This window comes from Podarcis liolepis (genome assembly GCF_965112155.1).
Source record: "Podarcis liolepis genome assembly, chromosome: 10".
Taxonomy (NCBI): domain Eukaryota; kingdom Metazoa; phylum Chordata; class Lepidosauria; order Squamata; family Lacertidae; genus Podarcis; species Podarcis liolepis.
In genome coordinates, this window is record NC_139562.1 from 21,706,234 (window position 1) to 21,729,413 (window position 23,180).

At 43.1% G+C, this 23,180-nt stretch overlaps 1 protein-coding gene across 3 annotated transcripts in view; it reads left to right on the plus strand.

Moving 5' to 3' along the window:
• Positions 1–23,180, plus strand: part of CHRM2 (cholinergic receptor muscarinic 2) — a 418,009-nt gene that overhangs the window by 157,101 nt on the left and 237,728 nt on the right. For 2 of the 3 annotated variants that reach the window (XM_083462060.1, XM_083462059.1), the window contains exon 4: positions 1,979–11,835. In XM_083462060.1, coding sequence (XP_083318186.1) covers positions 2,019–3,425 — 1,407 coding nt within the window. In that variant the 5' untranslated portion in view covers positions 1,979–2,018 and the 3' untranslated portion in view covers positions 3,426–11,835. Of the gene's footprint in view, positions 1–1,978; positions 11,836–23,180 lie in introns of those variants that run through there. The other variant, XR_014516302.1, reaches the window with a different exon arrangement.

Here is a 23,180-nt window from a genome sequence, read left to right on the forward strand (position 1 = left end):
GTGGTGAGAGATGAAATGTGCTTGTCATCAGGTTAGGAGCACAAGACAATTTTCTCACTCCCATGGTATGCAAAATGAAGTCACTTTGCTGTGCTTATGCCCAGACGGATGAGTTTTTCCTTTCCTTTTGTCATGTACTAGTCAGGAATGGGAGTGTGGTTGGCGAGAAATCAGGTCAGAAGCAAAGGATGGCTACTTCATAGAAATATTCCAGTGTCACATTTTTATTTCTTGCATTCTCCAGCACCATCCCTATCATTAGGCACAGTGAGGTGGCCACCTCAGGCAGTTGATTTTGAGTGTTGCAGAAAGGGGGCAGCAACTGTTGGGTCGGCCGGGGGCTAGGATGACCCTCAGGCATAGGACAGGAATGATTCCAGTCTGTCTCTCCCATCAGCGTTCAGCTCTAGGGAGTTCCGAATCACCTTCCCCGACGATTTATAATGACTCATGTCTTGGAGACCCTGAGCACATATTCAGAGTCCAGCAGAGATAAATGCACACAGAGCTAGGCTGGGGTTGTAAGCACTAAAGCTACTTTATTAAGCGTAAGGCAGAACAAAAGAAAACATGTCTCTTCTCTCTAGTCTTCCTCGGAGAGAAGACGGAAGTGAAAGCAAAAACAAATGGAAACAGAGTACAGTAAACATCCGTTCCCATGATTCCAGTGCTGGAATGCATAACACAGACATGTGATGAACCAATCCTACATATCTGCACAGTGAGAGGAATAGAAACCCAACAGCAGCTGGCTATGTGATTTATTATTACTGTATGTTTTCTGCCAGGGAGTGGGAGAGGTACTTGCCAGATTTTCTACTTCAGGTGTTAAAATAATTTAGCTACTCTTGGGTACTATGTTTGATGGGGTGCGGTGAGTGATCATTAGCAACATGTCTTGGGCCAGCCTGTCCCCTAAGGTGCTATATTGGGTTTGGTTTTTTTAAATGTAGAAGAGGATCTCTACCTTCTGCAAGGCAGGCAGAAGTCAACAAGTATAGACCAGAAGAAGAGTTCTCATCAGGTCCAGCTCACCCCGCATGGTGGAGTCACAGCAACAGCCTTTTGGCAGCAGTGTCACTAGAAGGGCTGAGACAGTGCAGGGCTGCCAGATGTGCTGATTTCCTTGGACATTGCCAGGGATTTCTGAAAGGTGGTGCTTTGTCCTGGATCTTAGGCAAGTCAATTGAAAGATCGTATTTATTTGGTGTTTTGTAAAAAACAAAATACACCCTAAGACATTGGGGAGACTCTGGCTGCACAGATGCACTGGCAGAGTAGTGCTTCTACATTTTGGTCAGACAGGCTACAGTCTGTCTGCATGTACAAGACAGAAGTGATATCTTCCAAAGCATGTAGGAAACACCATCCCAATGGAAGGAGAGCCTGCCAGCAACGGCAACACAAGGCAGGGTCAAGGGACGGTTCAGGGTATTTCAATGAAAATTTGCAGAGGGATAAAAGGATTTTGCTCCAAAATGTCCCTCAAGAGTTTTGCACATCTCCAGAAGGAGCCTCACTTGATACACTAAAAGAGGGCAGCAGGTGTCTTAAATTTGGTCTTTAACTGAGCCACCTTCCTCCACATGTCATTACTTCCCCTACAGCTACACCATTACAAGGAAGAGGCCACACTTCAGAGTTTTGAATTAAACATGTACTTTTAAAAATAATAAATAATACATTTCCGTGTGTATGTGTGTGTTTTATTTTAACATTATCCCTTTTGTTCTTTCCCCTAAATAACTTAATTCATATTTAGCATCTTCCAGGGGAAACTAAACAGGCCAAAGTGCCATTATAATCAATGTAAGATGAAACATTTAACTTGAGCTTTGATTGATGAAACTCAGGCCTCCTGAATTTTCCTTGGGATTTTCATTCCTTTGCATCTCGCCTTTCCTTGAGCTCCATTTGCCAGAAATTGCATAAACTGAAATGCCTCACCATCTTTGTTTTCTTTTTCTTTCTTCTGCAGGCTTAAGTGATATTTATCTACCAGTTTGCTAGACGCAGACATGAATAACTCGACGAACATAAGCTATTTGGAGGATGTGATGCCTCTGGGGAGTCCTTATAAAACAGTTGAGGTAGTATTCATCGTCCTGGTGGCTGGCTCCCTCAGTCTCGTGACCATCATTGGGAACATCCTGGTGATGGTGTCCATTAAAGTCAACAGGCACCTGCAGACTGTCAACAATTACTTTCTTTTCAGCCTGGCATGTGCGGACTTGATCATCGGTGTCTTTTCCATGAACCTGTACACACTTTACACTGTGATTGGCTATTGGCCGCTTGGACCTGTGGTTTGTGACTTGTGGTTGGCGCTTGACTATGTGGTCAGCAATGCCTCCGTCATGAACCTTCTCATTATCAGTTTTGACCGATATTTTTGCGTCACCAAGCCTCTGACTTATCCTGTCAAGCGGACCACTAAGATGGCAGGTATGATGATCGCTGCGGCCTGGGTGCTGTCGTTCATCTTGTGGGCACCCGCAATTCTTTTTTGGCAGTTCATTGTAGGGGAGAGGACTGTCCCTGATGGGGAATGCTACATTCAGTTCCTGTCCAATGCAGCCGTCACCTTTGGCACAGCGATTGCCGCTTTCTACCTGCCCGTTATCATCATGACTATTCTTTACTGGCAAATATCTCGCGCCAGTAAGAGCAGGATTAAAAAAGACAAAAAGGGGAGTGGGCAAAACCAGGATCCAGTTTCTCCAAGCTTGGTCCAAGGTAAAATAGTAAAACCAAACAATAACAATGTTCCGACTAATGAAGATGGGGTAGAACATGGTAAAATTCAGAATGGTAAAGCCACAGGGGAATCAGTGATGGAAAATTGTGTTACTGCAGAGGAGAAGGAAAGTTCTAATGACTCCACCTCTGTCAGCGCTGTGGCTTCCAATGTGAAAGATGATGAACCCATCAAAGAGGACACCGGGGCTTCTGCCTCCCAAGTCAATGCCAAAGTGGAGAACTCCAAATTGACATGTATTAGGATACTTACAAAGTCCCCGAAAGGCGACTGTTCTGGTTCTACCAACACGACCGTGGAGATTGTAGGTCCCGATGGGCAAAATGGAGATGAGAAGCAGAACATTGTAGCACGTAAGATTGTCAAGATGACTAAGCAGCCTCCCAAAAAGAAGACACCTCCTTCCAGGGAGAAAAAGGTGACCAGGACTATATTGGCTATTCTCCTGGCCTTCATCATTACCTGGACACCATACAACGTCATGGTCCTCATCAACAGCTTCTGTGCATCTTGCATCCCCAACACAGTATGGACCATTGGTTACTGGCTGTGCTATATCAATAGCACCATCAATCCTGCCTGCTATGCGCTCTGCAATGCTACCTTCAAGAAAACCTTTAAGCACCTCCTTATGTGTCATTACAAGAACATAGGAGCTACAAGGTAAAACAGTAATAAGCGGGGTGTGGGGAAGGGAGAAGGAAGTTCAAAGTTTTATAAAACTATGCCACAGCACTTTATGCTCTAGAATGAAACCAAGAAGGCTATAGGACACATACTGATGGGGTGGAGGGGGGGGGACGACATGTGCTCCATCTCCGACAACTACACTTCAGAGATCACCACTTTTCTGTCAGTGAATCAGAGGCAGGAAAGGGTGGGCAGGCCAGCTGAGGATATGAACTTGAGGCAACACGCCCAGATCTCTGGTAGTCTCATGCAGAAGGGCTGTTGAATCAATCCATTCTTCTTTGGGGAAGTGTTCTCTTGTGTGAAGCCCGTTTAGGTTTGCTTCATCTGAAAGGGATCTGCATAAAAGCACTGGCATTTCAGTGAGAAGGACAACCCCACTGAGGGTTGCGTCTTTGTCAGTTCTTCTGGCCTGGCAGTTGCCAGTTTTGTTTGTCTGTGTGTATGTTCATTTGAAAACAGTGGTGGTGGGGGAATCGTTCAACAATATCCTTCCTGTATGGAATGCTTCAATGACTGGAAGAGAGAGACACGGAACAATCCAATCAGCTCAACAGATTCCATAATTTTAAAAAGTGGTGGGATTTGATGGATGTTACTATTAATTATTTACCTCTCTCCTGCTGCTTGAATCTGCATCAGAAAAAAAATAGTATATTACCTCATAACGGGCATGGTTTCAGCCAGGCTTTGAAGCACACGCTACACTTGCTCCATCTTAAGTCAAGAAGACTTAAAAGTGCTGGGATTTGGCTAGGTTGCAACCACTGGAAGCTGTGATTGGTTAACGGGGTGCCACATGGTGATTGATTCTTCCTTTTTAACTGGGTCAGACTTCGCATAGCACTGATGGGCAGTCCAATGGAGTGGGAAAATGGAACCAAGTGGCCCCTTTATCATTTGGCAAGCCACAGTGACTAGCCAAAGGCTTTTGGAAATGAAGCATTGGGGGCATTTGCAGCCCAGTCAGTTTGGTCTGTGAAATGGCAAAACATCCCAGTGAGTCTCTTTAGGCTGTGCACTTCAGAAAGAAAAATGGTCCCCATTGAATTTTGCCCATCCATATCACCTCTTAATTTTATGTTTCCTGCTCATTAAGCAAATAAATCTTCATAAGTTTTTTGTTTCCAAAAACTACCTTTGTACAGGTTCTTCTCCCTGCCCACCCCCAAACTTGGGAGAGATGAAACACCAACTGTTTGAAGTTCACTAAACAAATAAATTGATTAGTTATCTCAGTATGTAGTCTTCCAAAGTAAGATTTCAAAATAGTAGCTTTTTCACAGAGGCACCACACCTTGTAGGCTTTGTTTACAGGCCCAAGTTCTCAGTAACAGATGTGGTATACCTGTCACTGTGCTGTATCACTTTAGATCCCAAGTTGTGGTGTGGGAGAGACAGACTGGAATCCATTCCGGGGGGGGGGGGATCCCTACACATAGGTTGTGTTCAGATGAAACATTCACTGATTCTCCAAATCATGGTTTGGAGCCATGTACCCAGCCACCATGGTGTCCTCCAGATATTGTTGGACTACAACTCCCATCATTCCTGACCATTGATCATACTGGCTGGGGATGATGGAGTCCAGCAACATCTGGCGGTACCACATTGACTACATCTAGTTAGGACGCTTAGAAATTAGCCACTTATGTTCATACTCCCACCTGTTCCCCTTGCATTCACCGCTTAATAGATTTTGTGAAACAAACATTGCCTGTGACATCTGAAACAGCAAACTGTAGTATTAAAGATTCCTCCATACCAGGACTGCAAACAATATTCAAAATATTGTATGCAAACCCTGATTTGGAAGAATCATTCAAACCACATCTAATCACTTCAGATATCCTGTGACTTGACAAAGATGGGCATACAAGGAGGCAGGAGGGAACACATGAAGACAAGGCTTGCTCCTCTTCCTGCAAACAATTATTTGGATGTGACTTCTGAATGCAGTTGTAGAAAACTGACATGTCAAAAAGGATTCTAGCATCGTCTTCCATCTAATGTTTTAAGTAGAAGGAATTCAGTTTTATACAGAGGAGTATTCAATCACATAAACCCCAAACATCTAAAACAGTACAGCCTGAATTAACATTTACCACCTCAGCCAAAACTAGGCCTTTGTTGCATCGCAATAAGACTTGTAGAATGCTCAGTAGGCAAGAAAATACAGAACACAAAAAAATCCATATTCACTGGGTGTTATTTGGGGACCAGATCAGTTTAAAGCTATGATAAGTTTGTTCTGCAAACAATCAGCAGTGGTTAAAAAAAAAATTTCCAAGCCAGAAAGAAAGAGAGAGAGAGAGAGAGAGAGTTTTGATTTATTACACACATATTATAAAATGTGCTGTGAAATTCACAGAAGTTCCATTTGCATCAATTGCTGTAGGATCACAAAAAGGGAGAGCAGCAAAGGCCACTAGGTAGCCACTGGGGCAGCAGACTGAGCAGGCACGCAAGTCACATGTTTATAGTCTTCCCTGCTATGGTGAGATGTAGTATATTTCTATTTAAATTATAGTGATTCTTTCTACATTTGTACCTATGCACATAAATTAACACATGCAAATTTTATGTAGATTAGAGTCCTCCTTTGTATTCTTTTTTGATGATGCATCCCCAGAAGGTGGGTTGCTATTGCTTACCATCAGGGAGAGGAGCAAGGCAGCAGTGAGGTAGGTGTGGTGCAAATGTATTGGCAAGAGCAGCAGATTGGCTCTGCCAGTGTGTTTGCACTGCACCAACCTCCTTACTGCCTTATCCCTCCTCCTCCTGGCAATTGCTGAAATAGCAAACAAAACAACAGAGCAAATGCCTCAGTACTTCAATTCTCCCCAATCCTGCTTTGAAGTACAAACAATGCAGATGCCTGGGAGAACCAAAATGCTTGGAAGCTGATGCCTAAAAGATAAGAAACTAAGGGCTGTGAGGTCCGTCTTTACAAGGAAAATTTTTGAATTAAAGTTCTAACAGCATCTTACTTTGCGTTATTTTTCTCTTCCCTGGCTTTGTTCTTATCATCCCTATGCCATATATATATATATATATATCTCAGAGGGAGGTTATTTTCTGTGATTCAGAAAATAAATTATATTTTCATACATATCCCATCATATCCGTGTCAGTCATAGGTTAGTCTCCAACTTTAGTCATAGAGAGAGTAGACTCACTGAAATCAATGGATTTACTTAAGACTATTGAGTTGTTTCTAACTAAATCATACTTTACAGTGACCAACCAGACCCATTGAAAATCAATGGATCTGAGTTAGCCATATTACCTTTTACGTTTTGAGCATGTAGAAACTGCAGAAGGATCTGAAAGTGTTATCACTTCATTCACTTACCAGAGCAAGGAAGGTCTGTCAATTTCACTTTGATAAATGACACCATCACTCCTGTTCTGAAAACAATCTCAAGCTATGCTCTTCTGTATTCCTCCTCCATTACACACTGCTCACACGAGACAGAATAACTGCAGATATACACAATGAATAGATGTATCATATATTTGTACAATACTAATCCAACTCTCTTCCCTTGTCTGACAATCAAAACTATTCACCCTTTAAGGATTCATGCTTCTCTCCCTCCGTCTTTGAAAACTGAAATATTTTTAATTCATTCTGGTGAGTGGGGCTGGGGCTGGGAATCAATAAGAGCAGAACCATTGAAACAAATCCCTCCTGGCTATTTAATGATTTTACTTTTCAAGTCAAGATTAAGTCATTGGGAATCTCTAAGGGGATTGCTCGATTTCTCATGGCTTTCCTTGTTGTCTCAGGCCTACAAGGCCCCTTGGCATTCACATCATGACATCTCCCCTTTTGAAGTCTGCTTCTGTTGGATGTAAATGCAATTTCTTCTCTTTAAAAAAAAATGGTGCCTTTGAGCTTCCCAATTGTCACTTGACTCCTGACTGCTTAGCAGGTTGACAAAGCCAATTGCGTGTTCCCAACTTGCTGCAGCTTTTGACTGGGCACTGCAGTGAAAGAGACGATAGAATCATTGACAGCAATAATAAACCCTACCTCTGTTTGCAGAATCTACACACACTGAGAAAGGATCCTGCACCCCTTTACTTGAGATCCTTTTCCTTGCATGCAAACAAGGCAAAATTGGAAGGTTAAACTATCAATTATCCTTACTCATTGAAGGAAGGATGACCAGCCCTATGATTTTCACAAATGAGATTTGTATGGAGAAAACAAGTAGGTTATTTCTAGGCTATGTTGCCAAGAGATGATGCACTATTGATGTTCTATACCAATCATTCTTGAATGGTGACTGATCACCAACCAGCTGTGGTCAGCGGGAAGGTGGAATTTACCTGACCTCCCATCATCAAGAGGGGTAGGGGTGAGGTCAGTGTGTTGCAGATCCAACTTGACATTCCTGCTGATGTGTTTGCATCGCACTAACCTCACCAACTATCTCTTGCCTCTCCCTCCCAGTACACTGCAGTGACACTGGTGATGGGAGGTCAAATAAGTGCTCCCACTGCACCTACTGCTGCTGTCACCAACAAGACCGTATCATATCAGGAATAATTTGTGAGCATCTAAATCACTCTGAAAGGGTCACTTGCAAGAATGCTTCTCATTCAGTACTGATCTATAGCATTGTCCACAACCTTGGGTCCTCAGATGTTGGTGGACTGTAGGTCCCATCATGCTTGATTATTGGCTGAGCTGGCTGGGAGTGATGGGAGTTGTAGTCCAACCACATCTGGGACCTTAAGGTTGAAGAACACCAATCTATAGCATATGCCTTCCACCCATCTGTTTCTCTGATGATTCTATTTGTAAATCAAAAGTGTTTCATGGGATAAAGTAACTGCATTAATGAGACAAGGTGGCCACATAAGACATATACCAGAAATCAAGCTGAAGCTTTTCATTGGATGGAGATAAATGGGGTCACCTGTAAACTTCTACAGATCAAACTGATGTTTAATTAATGGCAACAGGCAAATTCAAAAGTCGGCAGCTCCTAGACCCATTTTTCTTCTTTTTAACTCCCAGGCAATAGCTATATAAATCTGTGAGGAGCTGCAAAAACAATGCATCTTTCCCCTGAGGGATATATGCGCAAGTTTCTGATTCAGATGCTATAAAGGGAGAGAGACAAAAGTAGAAATGTGACACAATTGTGCTTCCTGTCCTCAGCCCCTTTGCCTACTTCAGTGTCACATCCAAAGCCATCAACACAACCCCTACAATTGCTTCCCTCTTTGAAACATTATCATCAGACGTTTTGAGGGAAGAGGAAGCAATTGAAGGAGATTCCCCAGCCTGCTTCCCCTAGCAATAGCCTTCTTTCCAGTTTCCATATATTGTTTCAATGCGTCTGAATTGTATCATGTGAAAACCCTATTTCTGGCAAGTGGACATTTTACCAAAACATTGTAGATTGATTCCTAAAAGGTTTTGCAGCGTGGAATGGCAAAACATCTACCTGCATTGAAACAAATCTGGACTTTGGTGTGGATGGAAGCAATCTTATGGCAGCTTACCAAATTTAGGCCTCTCTCATGTGAGGCATCCTTTAGGCATTTCATTCTTGCAATGTTTGAAGGTCTGAGCCTAGTGGGAGCTGGAGTGTACACCTCTGAACTTAGCTGGGACATTACTATGTATTCAAGAAGCCAAGAGCTTTCAACTGTACCTGAAGTCAGTCTCATATTTATATATGTAGCAAGATAGTAAAACCCATTTCAGGTTGAGTGTTCACATAGCTGCCATTTCTAAAACAGAAAGCATATTGCAGAAATGTGGAGAAACACTTGTCTTGAGGACAGGGCTGGCATTGGCACATAACATGTTTGGGCAAGGCCTGGGGCCACTGCAGCTGAGGGCTATAGTAGCAGCCATTTTCTTCCTTTCATTGGCTTTGGATCTTGTCCCTGACATAGCATTCCTCTAGGCTTGTTTAGACAATACAATGAACACAAGTATAAGCTGTCTCTACCCATGCGCAAGTGTTTGTGTGAGAGTGTACTCTTTTTGATTTGTACAGCTCAGTGGTTGTGTACATGGGCTGCACACTCATGAAACGTCATGAAAACTCATGGCAAGTGGACTCATGAAAGTGAAGAGCGTTGTGACAGCCAAACTGTTTGTGTACACATCTGTGTACAGGCTGTACGCTTGTTGAATGTAATGTGTGAACACACTTGTAACAGGGCCCAGAGGCACTGTGGGGGCATTAAGAGGGCAACATTGCAGCCATACAGCCCAGTCCTCTCAGCACCCCTACAAACTTTCTGTGGTGGTGGGTGGGTGACCAGCCACTAGGGTGGTGCTTGGGTGGGTATGAATTGGGAGAAGGGGGCTCTTGAAGGCTCTAGTTCTTCAAGAAAAGAAATTGTCTCCAATACTGGGCCTATTCAGAATAGCCCTGTTGAAATTAATGAACATGTCTAACTTAGGCCCAGTTATTTCAGTGGATCTACTCTATATACAACTCCAAACCCCGCTGGGTGTGTCCAACATCTTGCATGCCCCTCAAGTTGCTAAAAGAATCGGCATTTTGTACAAAATTACTCACTTCTACCTAAAGCAGTTTAATTCTACTGGATTCAATGCGACAAAGGCCCAGTTTTTGTGTCATCCTGTTGGTTGGATAAGCATTGGGAAGACAGAACATCTGGGCAGCTAGATGCTGCACGATTCACATGAAGGGATACTCGCATGGTATTCCCTATAGTAAAAGGCTTCTCTGGCATGATTATGGCTCAGTTGGACAATGTGAGATGCTCTCCTAATCATGGAGACAGCCTTCCAAATCACATGGGGGGGACCTCCTGGCAGTCAATATCCTGGTAGAATAATGAAGCAAGCATGAACAGAGTTAACACATGGTTTCCTATTGTTGATTACGGAAAGAACCATGCTCCAGAGTGGGTTCTTCCCTCCCTACCCTTCGCCATAGCCAGCAATAAGTAACTGCAGGTGCTCACCATCCTCAAGACAAAAAAAGGGATGTTGTGTCATATGATCACAGGCAAGAATGTGGTATGAAAAACCTTACATGTTGGTAAAGTTCTGGTCCCAGTATCCATTGTGGAGAAATGTATCTCATCATGTGTTTGATGTACTCACACTTTGACCAAATGATGTTTAATTACTGGAAATAGACAGTTGAAAAATGGGGGATCCAACTGTGTTTCCCTAGCCCTGCCAAAGGGACAAACTCGAGAGTGACTGCAGACAAACTCCTTTATGCCCTCCTACCGTATCTTCTGGATGCCACAGGTGATTCCATGAATTCCAGAATGTCTGGATGCCACAGGTGATTCCATGTCATCTTTACAGTTGCACCCCAAAGATTGGCCATCCTGTACCGAACTGCATAATAGTGTTAGTAAGGGGCTGCCAAGGGTCATTAATAAATGGACTTTCAACAATTTATCTGTAACTACTGGTGCCATATTGAGGAGGACAGTGTTGAGCTAGAGGCTAAATACCATCTGTAAATACCTACCAGTGACGTGTTTTGACATGACCCAACCATCACTTGGCTATGTACAGATATAATACAACACCTGTAATATTGTTGAACTTTTGAGTTACAATGTAAATAAAGCTACAATGAATGTCTGATTACTCTTCAAACTATATGTACGAAGGGTGCAATCCTTCCTGAGATCTTTTGGGTTGTGTTTTGGGTTTTCACTTTTCCTTTCCTTTTCTTTTTTAAGAATCCTGTTGTTCCTTTACAAAGGCTAGAATTCTTGTCTTAAAAACTACTGTAAGAATGAGAGAGTGCATTACTCATAAAGGATGTGTGGACACTGACGGCAAGGAAGATAATGAGCTGAATTAAGATCATTATTGGCAAGGCTGCTGGGTCCGGACTGCATTCTTGATGATGCCGTATCTTTGATCTCATAGAAATAAGATAAGCACAAATGTTATGGTTGACTTTGCAAAGCCCAACCATCGTAATATACATATATACATATATATATTATAGATATATATTTATATAATCTGTATAGATATACATATAATTTACACAGTATTCATGCAGGGAAAGTGAAGCATGATGGAGAGAGATACCTCTGAGAATCTGTACATAATGTTGCCGTCCATCCAAGGTGGAGGGTATAGGAGGAAAGATCACAGGATTCAGCATTAGTGACATTATGATGCATTATGCAGGATATGTGGAGCTGTAACCCGTTCAGAGGCCAGGGCTTCAACATAAGAAACCTCATGTAAGTCTGAATTGAAGAGAATCTGAAATATTTTGGAGAGACACACACAAAAATCTACATGCAATATATGTGTATGTACTTCTGCCAAGTTGTATTCCTAGTTTGAGCGTTGCATTAAGAAGCAAAATATACTAATAAAAATGTTTTTGTATGTGGTACCTCTGCTTATTTGTCCACTGTATTGTGAGATGTGAAATTAGTATACTCTGCAAATTAAAAGAGAGTGAGAGCGAGAGAGCACAGATTGTCTTTGCACCAACTCAATGGTCCCTGGAGAAAGTATTTCTGCTGCATGAGATCCATAGTCTCAACTCAAATGATAACAAACTTCATCTGGAGAAGAGAGCTCACAAGCCATTACTATAATTCAGCACTGGACTCAGTTCTCCATGTGTGCAAACAATTTTAGAGATAAGTCACTGCAGAAGAGGCCGAGTTTCCTTCAGTGAGCGCTACAGGGAGGCCACAGAATCACAGAGCTGGAAAGCCGTGCAGCAAAAAGCTATCTAGTCTAACTTATTCATTAAGAGACTTGGTTATAAATCAGTTCCCCAGCCTCCCACAGTAACCCGCGAAAAACAAGACCACAGTGAGCCACACCACATAAGGAACTGAACACAACCTCACTCTCCCCATTAGTGATTCCCACCAGCCAGTGGCGTAGCGTGGGTTGTCAGCACCCGGGGCAAGGCAAGTAATCTGTGCCCCCTAACCTGTGGATTTGCGCCCCCTAACCCCCAGGTGTTGCGCCCGGTGCGGCCGGCCCCCCCTGCACCCCCCCCCCGCTACGCCACTGCCACCAGCACCTGGTAGTTGGAGGCATACTGCCCTGGACAATGGAGGTATAACATAATCACCACAGCCAATAGACATTTATACCCTCTATGGATTTGTCTAAACCTCTTTCCACTTCATCCACATTGATGGCTATAACTACATCTCTGACTGTATCCCCCCCCCCCCCCGGTATTTTTTCATTAGCCCTCTTCATGCAATGACTTAACTGTTGTATGTCATACTCAAGGATAGGGATGGATAAAGGTAGAGGTAAAGGGACCCCTGACCATTAGGTCCAGTTATGACCGACTCTGGGGTTGCGGCGCTCATCTCGCTTTACTGGCCGAGGGAGCCAGCGTATAGCTTCCGGGTCATATGGCCAGCATGACTAAGCCACTTCTGGCGAACCAGAGCAACGCACGGAAACTAAAGCTAGTGTAAATATGGGAGATCGTTTTCTAGCAAGTAACTTCTACTAGAGATCTAAGGTGGTGGCTGCTGACACTTTGACGTGCTTTCAAACTGCTAGGTTGGCAGGAGCAGAGGCCGAGTAACGGGAGCTCATCCCATCACGGGGATTCGAACCGCCGACCTTCTGATTGGCAAGTCCTAGGCTCTGTGGTTTAACCCACAGCGCCAACCGCGTCCTTATAGGAATGGATACTTGTGTCCAATTCCCATATGCCCCAGCTATCATGGCCATTGATCACAGAGGATGGGAGCTGTAGTCCAACAAGATCTGGAAAGCCACCTGTTCTCAGCTGTCTCCCTGCTCTGGGTCTGTGGCTTGTCTTCTTGCATGCTTGAAGTCATGTCCTTATTATGGGAAACGCCTCCTCAGAAAGAATGCAAAGCTTACTGGAGCTTCTCCAACCAGAGGATGGTCTCCTGCCTGTATACTAGACTAAAACTTCAGGGTAAGCCCAACTTTCCATTGTTAGAAAGTTGAGTGTAACTATCTGCTGTTCATGACATGCAAGAACTATCCTGGCAAAATGGAAGGAAACACTGATTGTGTACAGAACCATCCATTCTGAGTCTACTTTACTGTGCAATATAAAGTGAAGGAATCCCACTAGTCTGCAACAGGGATGGTCTTTGCTTCTTTTCTCCCTGTCAACCTTGCCAGCTTTCAGCTCACAAAGGATTCTACAGGTTAACACACACTTATTCTAAAGGTTTATGCAGCCTAAGACAATTGTGAATTAGTGGAGAGGCAGAAGGAGAACGGTCAAACATGCATTCTCACTTTTGTGCAGGACCAGTGCATACATAAGTTGTATGTGTGTGATCTGTGCATATGATCAGCAGCTAATGGGGAGAGAGAAGGAGAAAAGCCATTTCTCTCTGGTAAAAAAAAGATTTGATCTGTTTTATTTATTTCGTTGCTCAGTCCTTTCAACATATTCTTTGCTGTTCACTCTTTTAAAAATGGATGCAAAAGGTCACAGAACAAATTGGAGGGAAGCAGAACCTTTGTCCAAGGGTAACATTAGCAACTGAGCATGGAAGCTTGATTCAAAAGGTTTAAAAGCTACATTTATTTTGATTGGATTAAGCAATCCACTCTACAAAATCCCTTCCTTTGAAATCCCTACTGATGTTTCGGGCAAAGCAAATCCAACAAACTTGTTCACTTTAGGTGAAATTTAGCTCAATTGGAGATATACAAACTCGGCCCCCTGAGAAATTGCTCTGATCTGAATGGGATTATTTTAGCTTCATTCAAAATCGTCATGGCTCTGTGTGTGTTGGTGTGTGTGTTTAGTAACACCCACCAAAGTCATCTTGAATTTTCAGTCCAGCGAAATATGGTAGCAATTCTATTTTCAATGTATGCACCCTTCTCTTTAACAATTTAAAACAATTCCGTATATATCCCTAACACATATATGGACGAGACAAAAGACCACCATTTAAAAGGCTTGGTGGAAAAAGAAGTTTTTTGATAGGAGCCAAAAAGACAACTGTGCCTGTCTGGTGCATAAGTGGAGGAGAGAAAGGGATTTGCATTACTGGGGCTGGAGGCTTGACACAGTCCTTGCAGAAAGCATTCCCTGAAAGCAAAAAGTCTGAAAACCACAGAAGTCATTGAAGAGAAGAGAGCACCTCCTCCTGAAGTACTGATCTGAAAAAAAGAGAAGCACACAGAAAATTCTCAATGGATTTTTCTTTGAGAAGGGAAACTCACCATTGACCCTTCCTGACCATCCTTTTTGTACAGGTGAAGCTTACACTGAAATGTGGCCAGTTGCTCATCACTCATGGCCCATCTAACCTGAGTTAGGCATGGCATTAGCAGTGCTAATGCAGCCTGACAGCCCATTCACATTAGCTCCCCTCCATCAGTCTGCATTAGCATTCGCGTTAGCTAATATGCTATGAAAGTCACTTTCCAATAATATTACTGCTCATGAATACTAACCTGAAATGATATGAGCCATACAAAGGAGGGGGACTGCTAAACTGATTGGGTTGGCTAATATGACACAGCCCTGAAGGGGGAATAAGTGGCAGCCTCTGGTTCCAATGCAGGGCGCCTCCTGACCCTGCTTTGCATCATTCACACAAGTGACAAAGAATAATGGAGATGGAAAGATGCATTGCACCCCAGAGTTTTCAGGGCAGCAAGGCTTGGGGGCAAACCAATCAGCTTTTCATTGTTCTAAGGCAGTGAGGGGGAGCCTGTGGCCCTCTCAGTGCTGTTGGACTCCAACTCCCATCAGCCCCAGCCAACATGTTCAATGGCCAGGGATGATGGGAGTTGGAGTCCAACAAACATCAGGAGGCTTAGGGTGGCCCACATGACTCATCTCAGTTCCTTTTAATCTTCGCAACAAGCTTGGGAGGTAGGTTAGGATGTGAATTAATGTCACCTGGTGAACTTCTTGGCAGAGTAGGGATATGAACCTGGGTCCCTACTAAACATGACATTCCACACCATGTGTACCCTTACCCTTGTTTACATTTTACCATACATTTTACTGCATGTTGGCACCTGATGTGTGGTAAAATGGATGGTGAAATGCTAAAATGATCAATAGACCTTTTTTTCTGGGTAGTTTTGCCTTGGCGAGAAGACTCAGCGATGGGGAAGAGCTCCCTCTGCCTGTTGCACAGAGAAGTGCCTCTGACCATCATTCGTATTCAAGGAGGCAAGTCCAGCTCAGTCACTCCCTTCCCCTATGAAGCAGGAACTTTCAAGACTTGTTTGCCACCCATTAGGGAAGGAGATGAAATCTGACCCTTTAAAGGCAATCCTCCCTAATTCACACTCTCCAAAACAATATGTGAACAGAAACATAGCCATCTTTGAAATTTGCACTTCTTCAATTTTTGAAATGCAGTTTTCCAGCCAAAAACGCAGACACTGGTCTAAATGTGTGCAAAAAATAAAATAAAATAAGATGCATCCATTAGTGAAAACAACTAATGCATTGTATTTGGGGAAATTGTTTTGCAAAGATGAATGTGTTAGGCAAAATGTGTTTATTTTATTTATTTAAGAAAAATTGTGATAAAACTTCTAAGTGGTTTACAAAATTGCCCACAAAAATGTGTCTATAGAGAGGCATTTGCACTAAAATGCAAGAGGACTTAAAAAATAATAATAATGAACTACTAAATGTTGTGAACATGTGGAGAACTGAACTTGAAGACTGGGAGGGAAATCAGCAACTGAAATGGACAGACCAGCCCATCCATGGCGCCTGCCACCTGCTCTGCTACAGGAAACAAAAAGCATTCTAGCCAGATGGTTGACTATATCATTGTATGTTTCCCCAACAATTGCAGTTGCAACTGCTCCTTTGCCTGGAGGACACCAATGAGGACGTGCCTAAAAACAATACAATCTATTACTGGTTTATGTAGACTGTCACTCATCAAGTTAACCAATCAGAAAGCACACACACGTAAGTGAAGGATGTAGCCATTGTGAAATTTCATAGAATCATAGGGTTGGGCGACCCCAGAGAATCATCTAGCCCAACCCACTGCAGTGCAGGACTATGTAGCTGTCCCATACAGGGATTGAACCTATGACCTTAGCATTATCAGCACCATGTTCTACCCAACTGAGCTACTTCAGGAGCAAATAAGAGGCTTTGCCAAAAAATGACCCCATAGAAAGCTTGAATCCCTGACACACCCTAAAACCAGCTCCCACAGCTTGGTGCCTTCCAGATATCGTTAAACTACCTTGACCATTGGCCATGCTGACCGGGGCTGAGGGGAGCTGGAGTTCCTAGAAAGCAAGCTTGAGGCAATGAAGTGCCATGGTTGGAAAGGAAATTAATTAGGAAAAAGGAAGAGCCTGTGAAATCATTCTGCAGTTAATAGAAATAGATATATATGCTCTGTTATTATATCCCCTTCGCTCTCTCCCTCTACCCCAATAAATCTAGCAAGCCTCCAGGTCTTGTGAGTAAAGTGCCACTCTCCACAGCTGCCGTCACACAATTCTGCAAAAGATCCATCACTTCACACTGGGAAAAAAACAATTGGTGTCACAACAGATTAACATAAACCCCCTTTCCTTTCCAGAGCAGGGAATTTCTTGATTACCATAAGCCTCAGCCTCATTAAAATATCACAAGACGGAGCATATTTCTGACATTTCCAGAGTGCATCTTTCCCTCCCCCACCCTCGACTGCCCACCCTCAACTTGCTCATTGTTGCCAGAAGCCATTCTCAAAGAGGTGGGAGGACGATTCATTTTAACCAGGAGCAGTTTTTCGAGGATGAGCTCGTCTTTATTCTAATACGCTTCCAAGGTAAGGACTAAAAGACTATTCCCCAAACAGAGCACCTCTTCAAAAGATGGCGAGGACGCCAACAGACTCAGGAGATTTTCCCAGAGATGCAGAGCTGAAATATTCACTTTTGAATGTACTATCAAAAATAATAATGGGAAGGTCCCCAACCTAATGGATTCTTCGGTATAGGCAGAGGGAAAATGAATGAAGCCGTTTTCAAAGGAAAACACATAAATTTTGAGGATGTATCAAAGAGCTTCTGGAATTGCAGGAGAAAAGCCCACACCACTCACCCAAATTCCTCACTATTTCTACAATCTTCCTTAAAAAAGAAGAAAACCCTAGATGGTTTGCAACACATAATACAACTATACAGTCTGCTGAAATCTGATAAATCCCATTAAAGCAGCAACAGCCACAGCAGCCAGATGTTTCTCAATGGCAGGTGCATCAATCACCAGCCGAGGCCTGGGTGAGCAAATACATTTCCTGGGGGCACTGAAAACTCAGCAGAGTTGATGCAGGATGTCAGGATGAGAGAGGCCGATTTACATGAACAGGATGGACCCTCCAAATTCCACCCATCAGTCACAGCATCTCATTCCTCTAACAGCTGTGCTCCTGAGCATCTACGCTCTGTCCCCCGTATAGCTGAGTCCTGCCCCTTTAGCAACAGGTGCTGACCTCTAATGGTTACTAGGCACAACGGTTATGCATCAGCTTCTACTTCATTCTCTTATGAGTTTTGTTCTTTCCCCCCCATAAACAGAAAGGGGAGGCAAGCAAAGGGCCCTGATTTCTTTTCACATTGCTTTAAATCATTTCCTTTAATTAATACTTACAGACAAGCAACGCCCTGAGAAACGTTACACATTCTTTCCCTTTCTCTCTTCTGTACATCTGACTTTGAATTATTCAGATACCACAAAGAACCAAAGATATGTCCCCTTAGGAATCTCTCAGGAATTTTGTTGTCTTAAGCAGACAATCCGATAATAAAACAAGTTGCCATCAGATTATCTTGAAAATCTGTTGGTGCAGAATGGGTGAGGTGTGCCTTGACAGGAGCACGCTGCTGAATTAATATGGATGAAGATTCATGCATATTCACATTTCAATTGTATGATGCCTTTGACTAGCTTTGCTTTAGTCTCCTCCATTAAGCAATCATAAAACCTTCAAAAGCTCAGCTTTATTTAATGAGCACTTTATTAATTATGACTTTGCATTTGGTTAGATTTTTCTTACACCGTCAACTGTGCCATAATAATACTTATGGCTTACATTGGGGGAAGGGTTAGATTTTTCCAATAGTTTTAACTATATCATCATAATGCTTTTGAGTTGTGTAACTTTTTTTTTGAGTGTTCAAATTTTTAAAAACATGTCTCAGTAATTCTCACAACAGCCTTGTAAGGTATGCAAGTGATATTATGCCCATAATGTAGGAGTCTAAGGCCAAGAGCAGGGATGCGGGTGGTGCTGTAGTCTAAACCACAGAGCCATGGGCTTGCCAATCAGAAGGTTGGCAGTTTACCTTCCCGCCAGAGTGGTACCTATTTATCTACTTGCACTGGCATGCTTTCGAACTGCTAGGTCGGCAGGAGCTGGGACAGAACAATGGGAGCTCACTCCATCGCATGGATTTGAACCGTCAACCTTTCGATCAGCAAGCCCATGGTTTAAACCACAGCACCACCCAACAAAAACCTGAGCATCTGGAAAAGTGTAGCTAAGCATCAGGCCCAATGTGATGTTAATTGTGGGAATGCAATTAACACACACAAGTGCTGAGTAGTGTGTTAAGCCCTGAGCAGGGAGTTGAGATTGCCTAAGCCAACATGATCAAAAACATTGCAGTGGCTGTGTGCTCATCTTATCACACCCAGGTTCTGCTTTATGAATTCCCTCGCCCTATTTATGCAATGCATATCATATATCATATATGTTGCTTGGACTTATGCAATTTCAAGCTACAGTAGATCCAGTGGAGGAGGGAAAGTTTCAAAGACAAAGACGAATGATGTTGTGACACATCCCTTAATAACTGTATTAGATACTGGAGCTGTTGTGGCATCTTATGATATCGTGTGACATACACCAGTAATTACAGCAATTCTGCCAAACATCATGAAATAAGTCCCTGAAATGAAGAAGTGGCACCCGTCTCAGGAACGGGAAACTGATGTTCAACGAAGACCGCTGCTGAAGTTATGGAAAGGCAGACATTTATAGAAGGACAAATTTTGTTCGACAGCTAATACTGGAAGGGTGAAAAGGGAACCCAAATGAATTTATTTCTTCACTTATTAGATTTATATAAAGATCCCAGGGCAGTTCGCAAGATAAAAACACAAGATAAAAGCACAAATGAACAGATAAAACAGGAAAACACACACACACAAACACCACCTATTAAGTCTTAGTTGTCCATACTGGACACATTGGTTTCCATTTAAATCCATTGTAGAGGGGTGTCATTTTTATTTGTTATGAAACCAATTCATGCCCTAAATTAAGAATAGTAAATCAGATATTCTTCTAAAACAGAGAGTGGTTAACCTCCTGACCAGAGAGGTCTGATCTGGCTCACCAAGCCATTTTCTCTGCCTCCACCAATTCTGAATCCAACTACAAGCCAAGTCTGATACTGTGGATTGCTCTGAAGTCAATGACCATGCTTTCCTGATTTAGACAAAATGGGAAACGGTTGTACATTAGAGTCACATGGTTTGATCACATGTTGCAAAAATGAGGAGTGGAAAAACTATGGCTCTTTGTTAGAACCCAATACTAAGAACTTGTCAAGAATGTATAACTTGCTGCTGAAATGGAATACACAAGATGAAACAGTTAAATCGGCTATGATTAAGTGGGCATAGGACATTGGTCATAACATTATGTTTGCTGACTGGGAATGGTTGTGGAACACCGGTATAAAATTTACGGCATGTAATGCTTTAAAGGAAAATATTATGAAAATGATCTATAGGTGGTACATGACCCCAGTCAAGCTAGCAAAAATTTATCACCTGCCTGACAATAATTGTTGGAAGTGTAAAGAAACTGAAGGTACTTTCTATCACCTTTGGTGGACGTGCCCGAAGATTAAGGCTTTCTGGGATATGATATACAATGAATTGAAAAAGGTACTTAAATGTACTTTCTCTAAAAAACCAGAGGCCTTTCTCTTGGGCATTGTCGGCCAATTGGTGTCAAAGAAAGATAGAATTTTCTTTATGTATGCTACGACAGCAGCAAGAATACTTATCGCAAAGTACTGGAAGACACAAGATCTACCCACTCTGGAAGAATGGCAGATGAAAGTGATGGACTATATGACACTGGCTGAGATGACTGGCAGAATCCGCGATCAGGGGAAGGAGACGGCGGAAGAAGAATGGAAGAAATTTAAAATCTATCTTAAGGACTACTATAAACTCGATGAATGTTAGAATGTTGAGGTTTTGAGAAAGAAAGGGTTACAGTGACATAAGATTAGACTGAAGGAAAGATTAAGAGGACAGAGGCTTGACAGAAATATTTAGAAGTTGCTAAAAAAATTTGGACATTGGGATGCAGAAAGGGGAGGTATGGGGGAGTCTGAGAAACAAGGTTTATGAAAAAAAGGCTATGAAACTATAAGTGTTTGTATGTCTTTTTATATGTTTGTATTGTTTTAAAAATTTTGTAAAACCAATAAAAAAAATTATATATAAAAAAAGAAAAACTATGGCTCTCTTCCTTCCCATTTTATCCTCACAACAACCCTATGAAGCAGGCCGGGCTGTGAAATTGTGACTGGCTCAAGGTCGCCTAGCAAGTTTCATGGATGAATGGGGATTTGAACTCTGATCTCCCAGGTCCTAGTCTAACACTCTAACCACTATGCCACCCAGGCTCCTATGCTAGAATGGGCCTTTCACCTGATCCAGCAGGCCTCTCCTCACATTCTTATACCTTTTCTTCTGGAGCTGGACATGCCAGAACCCAAAACAACATCAAAGGCAATTCTGCCACTCTTTGAAAATCTCTTGGCTAGGTGCTGTGATAGTTTCCTGCCTGTCTTTCTCTCCCTCCAGCAAACCGGCTGTCAGAACACATCTGTCTCCCAACACAATGGATAAGTTAGGAAAGCTTTTGGCTAGCCTGCTTTCTGCTTTGCCGGCACGCTTCCTTTCCCTGCAATTGGCAATTGGCAGTTTACAACCAGGAAGCAATCCCAAAGGGGGTTCCCAGGTTTCCCTGCCTGTCCTTGCAGAAGAGAGCGATATGTCAGTGCCCTTGTGGAGAAGACACCGTCAACAAGAACCGCTTCTGGGGAAAGCTGAAACAGCAATAGCAGTGCTTTATTCTATTTTCTCCTCCAAAGCCCAGGAACTTATGAATGGGGACAGTCGAGCAAACTATTGGAAGCATATTTGGGGCAGAGATAGGGGATCTGTTTTTCAGCTCAAGGGCCACATTCCTTCATAAGCAATCTTCCAGTGGCCAAATCTCAGAGGTGGGTAGTACCAGAGGCAAAAGGGGGCCCAGCAGCAAAAATGACTTTTAATAGTGCTTGGTGGGCTGCATTCTAGTCACACAGAGATATGTTCATGTTAGTCCATAGTCAGATTTGACGTAAAGGTCTTAGTTTCAATCAATGAGCAGAAGTCAGAAGTCAATTATGGATCAGAAACCAGGACAGGACCCTGTTTTGATGTATTCACCTTCATCAGCTAAGTGAAAACGCACAGAAAAGCTCAAGACACACGTTGATCTACCTACACTTAGCTGATGAAGGTGAATACATCGAAACAGGGCCCTGTCCTGGTTTCTGATCCATAATTGACTTCTGACTTCGGCTCAATGATTGAAACTAAGATCTTCTCGTCGACTCTGACTATGGACTAACATGAACTTATCTCTACTCATAAACTCTATTCTCTAATTCTGTTACGAATTATTGTGTTATACATATCTGTCAGGGAACTGACATCGGAGCTAGAGGCGGAGGGAAGGCCCTCAAATGATGCTGGAGAAGGGCCCAGCAGGGAGAGAGGCAGCTCCGCAGATGGGGAAGAAAATCAGCGCAACACCAGGGATATAGAGGGGCTGATGGGGGAATCGGCGAGAGGGCTCCAGGACTCTTCACCGGACACCAGCGGGGAGAGCACGGGTCCTCCGCTACCCACGCCCACCCTGCGCAGAAGACTTCCGCGCAGAGAGAGTAGGAGGAGACTGGGTGTCAAACAACTTTTATTTAAGAAAAGATTTAAGAAACGCCCACTGACGGATTCTGCTAGTGACTGAGGCAGCCACGAAGTGAAGGGCTGTCCGGACTGAAAGGTTTAGCAAGGCAACAAAGCCTGGAGAGGCGGCAACTTACGCACGAGCAACCCATACACATTACAATATCCTTATGAGTTTGAGTTTGTAATCTCTGTTTGAGTTTCTAATCTCTATTTGAGTTTGTAATCCTTGTCATAATACATACTTTTGAATGGATTAGTTTTTGTTACAATTGACTATTGATTTGCAAGTAGGGACCACTCCCAGTACTGAAACTTATATTAGCCTGAGTTCTTGGTGTGCTTTTTTCTTGGCACAGAATAGGGTCAGGAGCAGAAGAGTCTCAGCAGGTGGGGCATAGCTGCTGCACTAGCTTTCTGGCAGGAGGGTCACTATGGCATACCATGGGGGAGAGGTGGCAGGGAGGTCAGCACACACATCTGTGGTGCAGAAGGTCTGAGGTTCAATCCCATACCTGTCAACCACCCTGGAAAAACTGGGATATCCCTTTTGTTTTCCTCACGAGAGCACAGCAAAAACTGGAAGATGACAGCCTGGTTTCTACCTTTGATGTGTTGCCATCAGGGCCGTCTTTACCTGGGGTGCAAGGGGTGTGGGGAACCTGGGTGCTGAATGGTGGTGGCGCCAAGTGTATACCAACTGCAAACCGGTCCCTCTTGATTGGCGGCAGTGA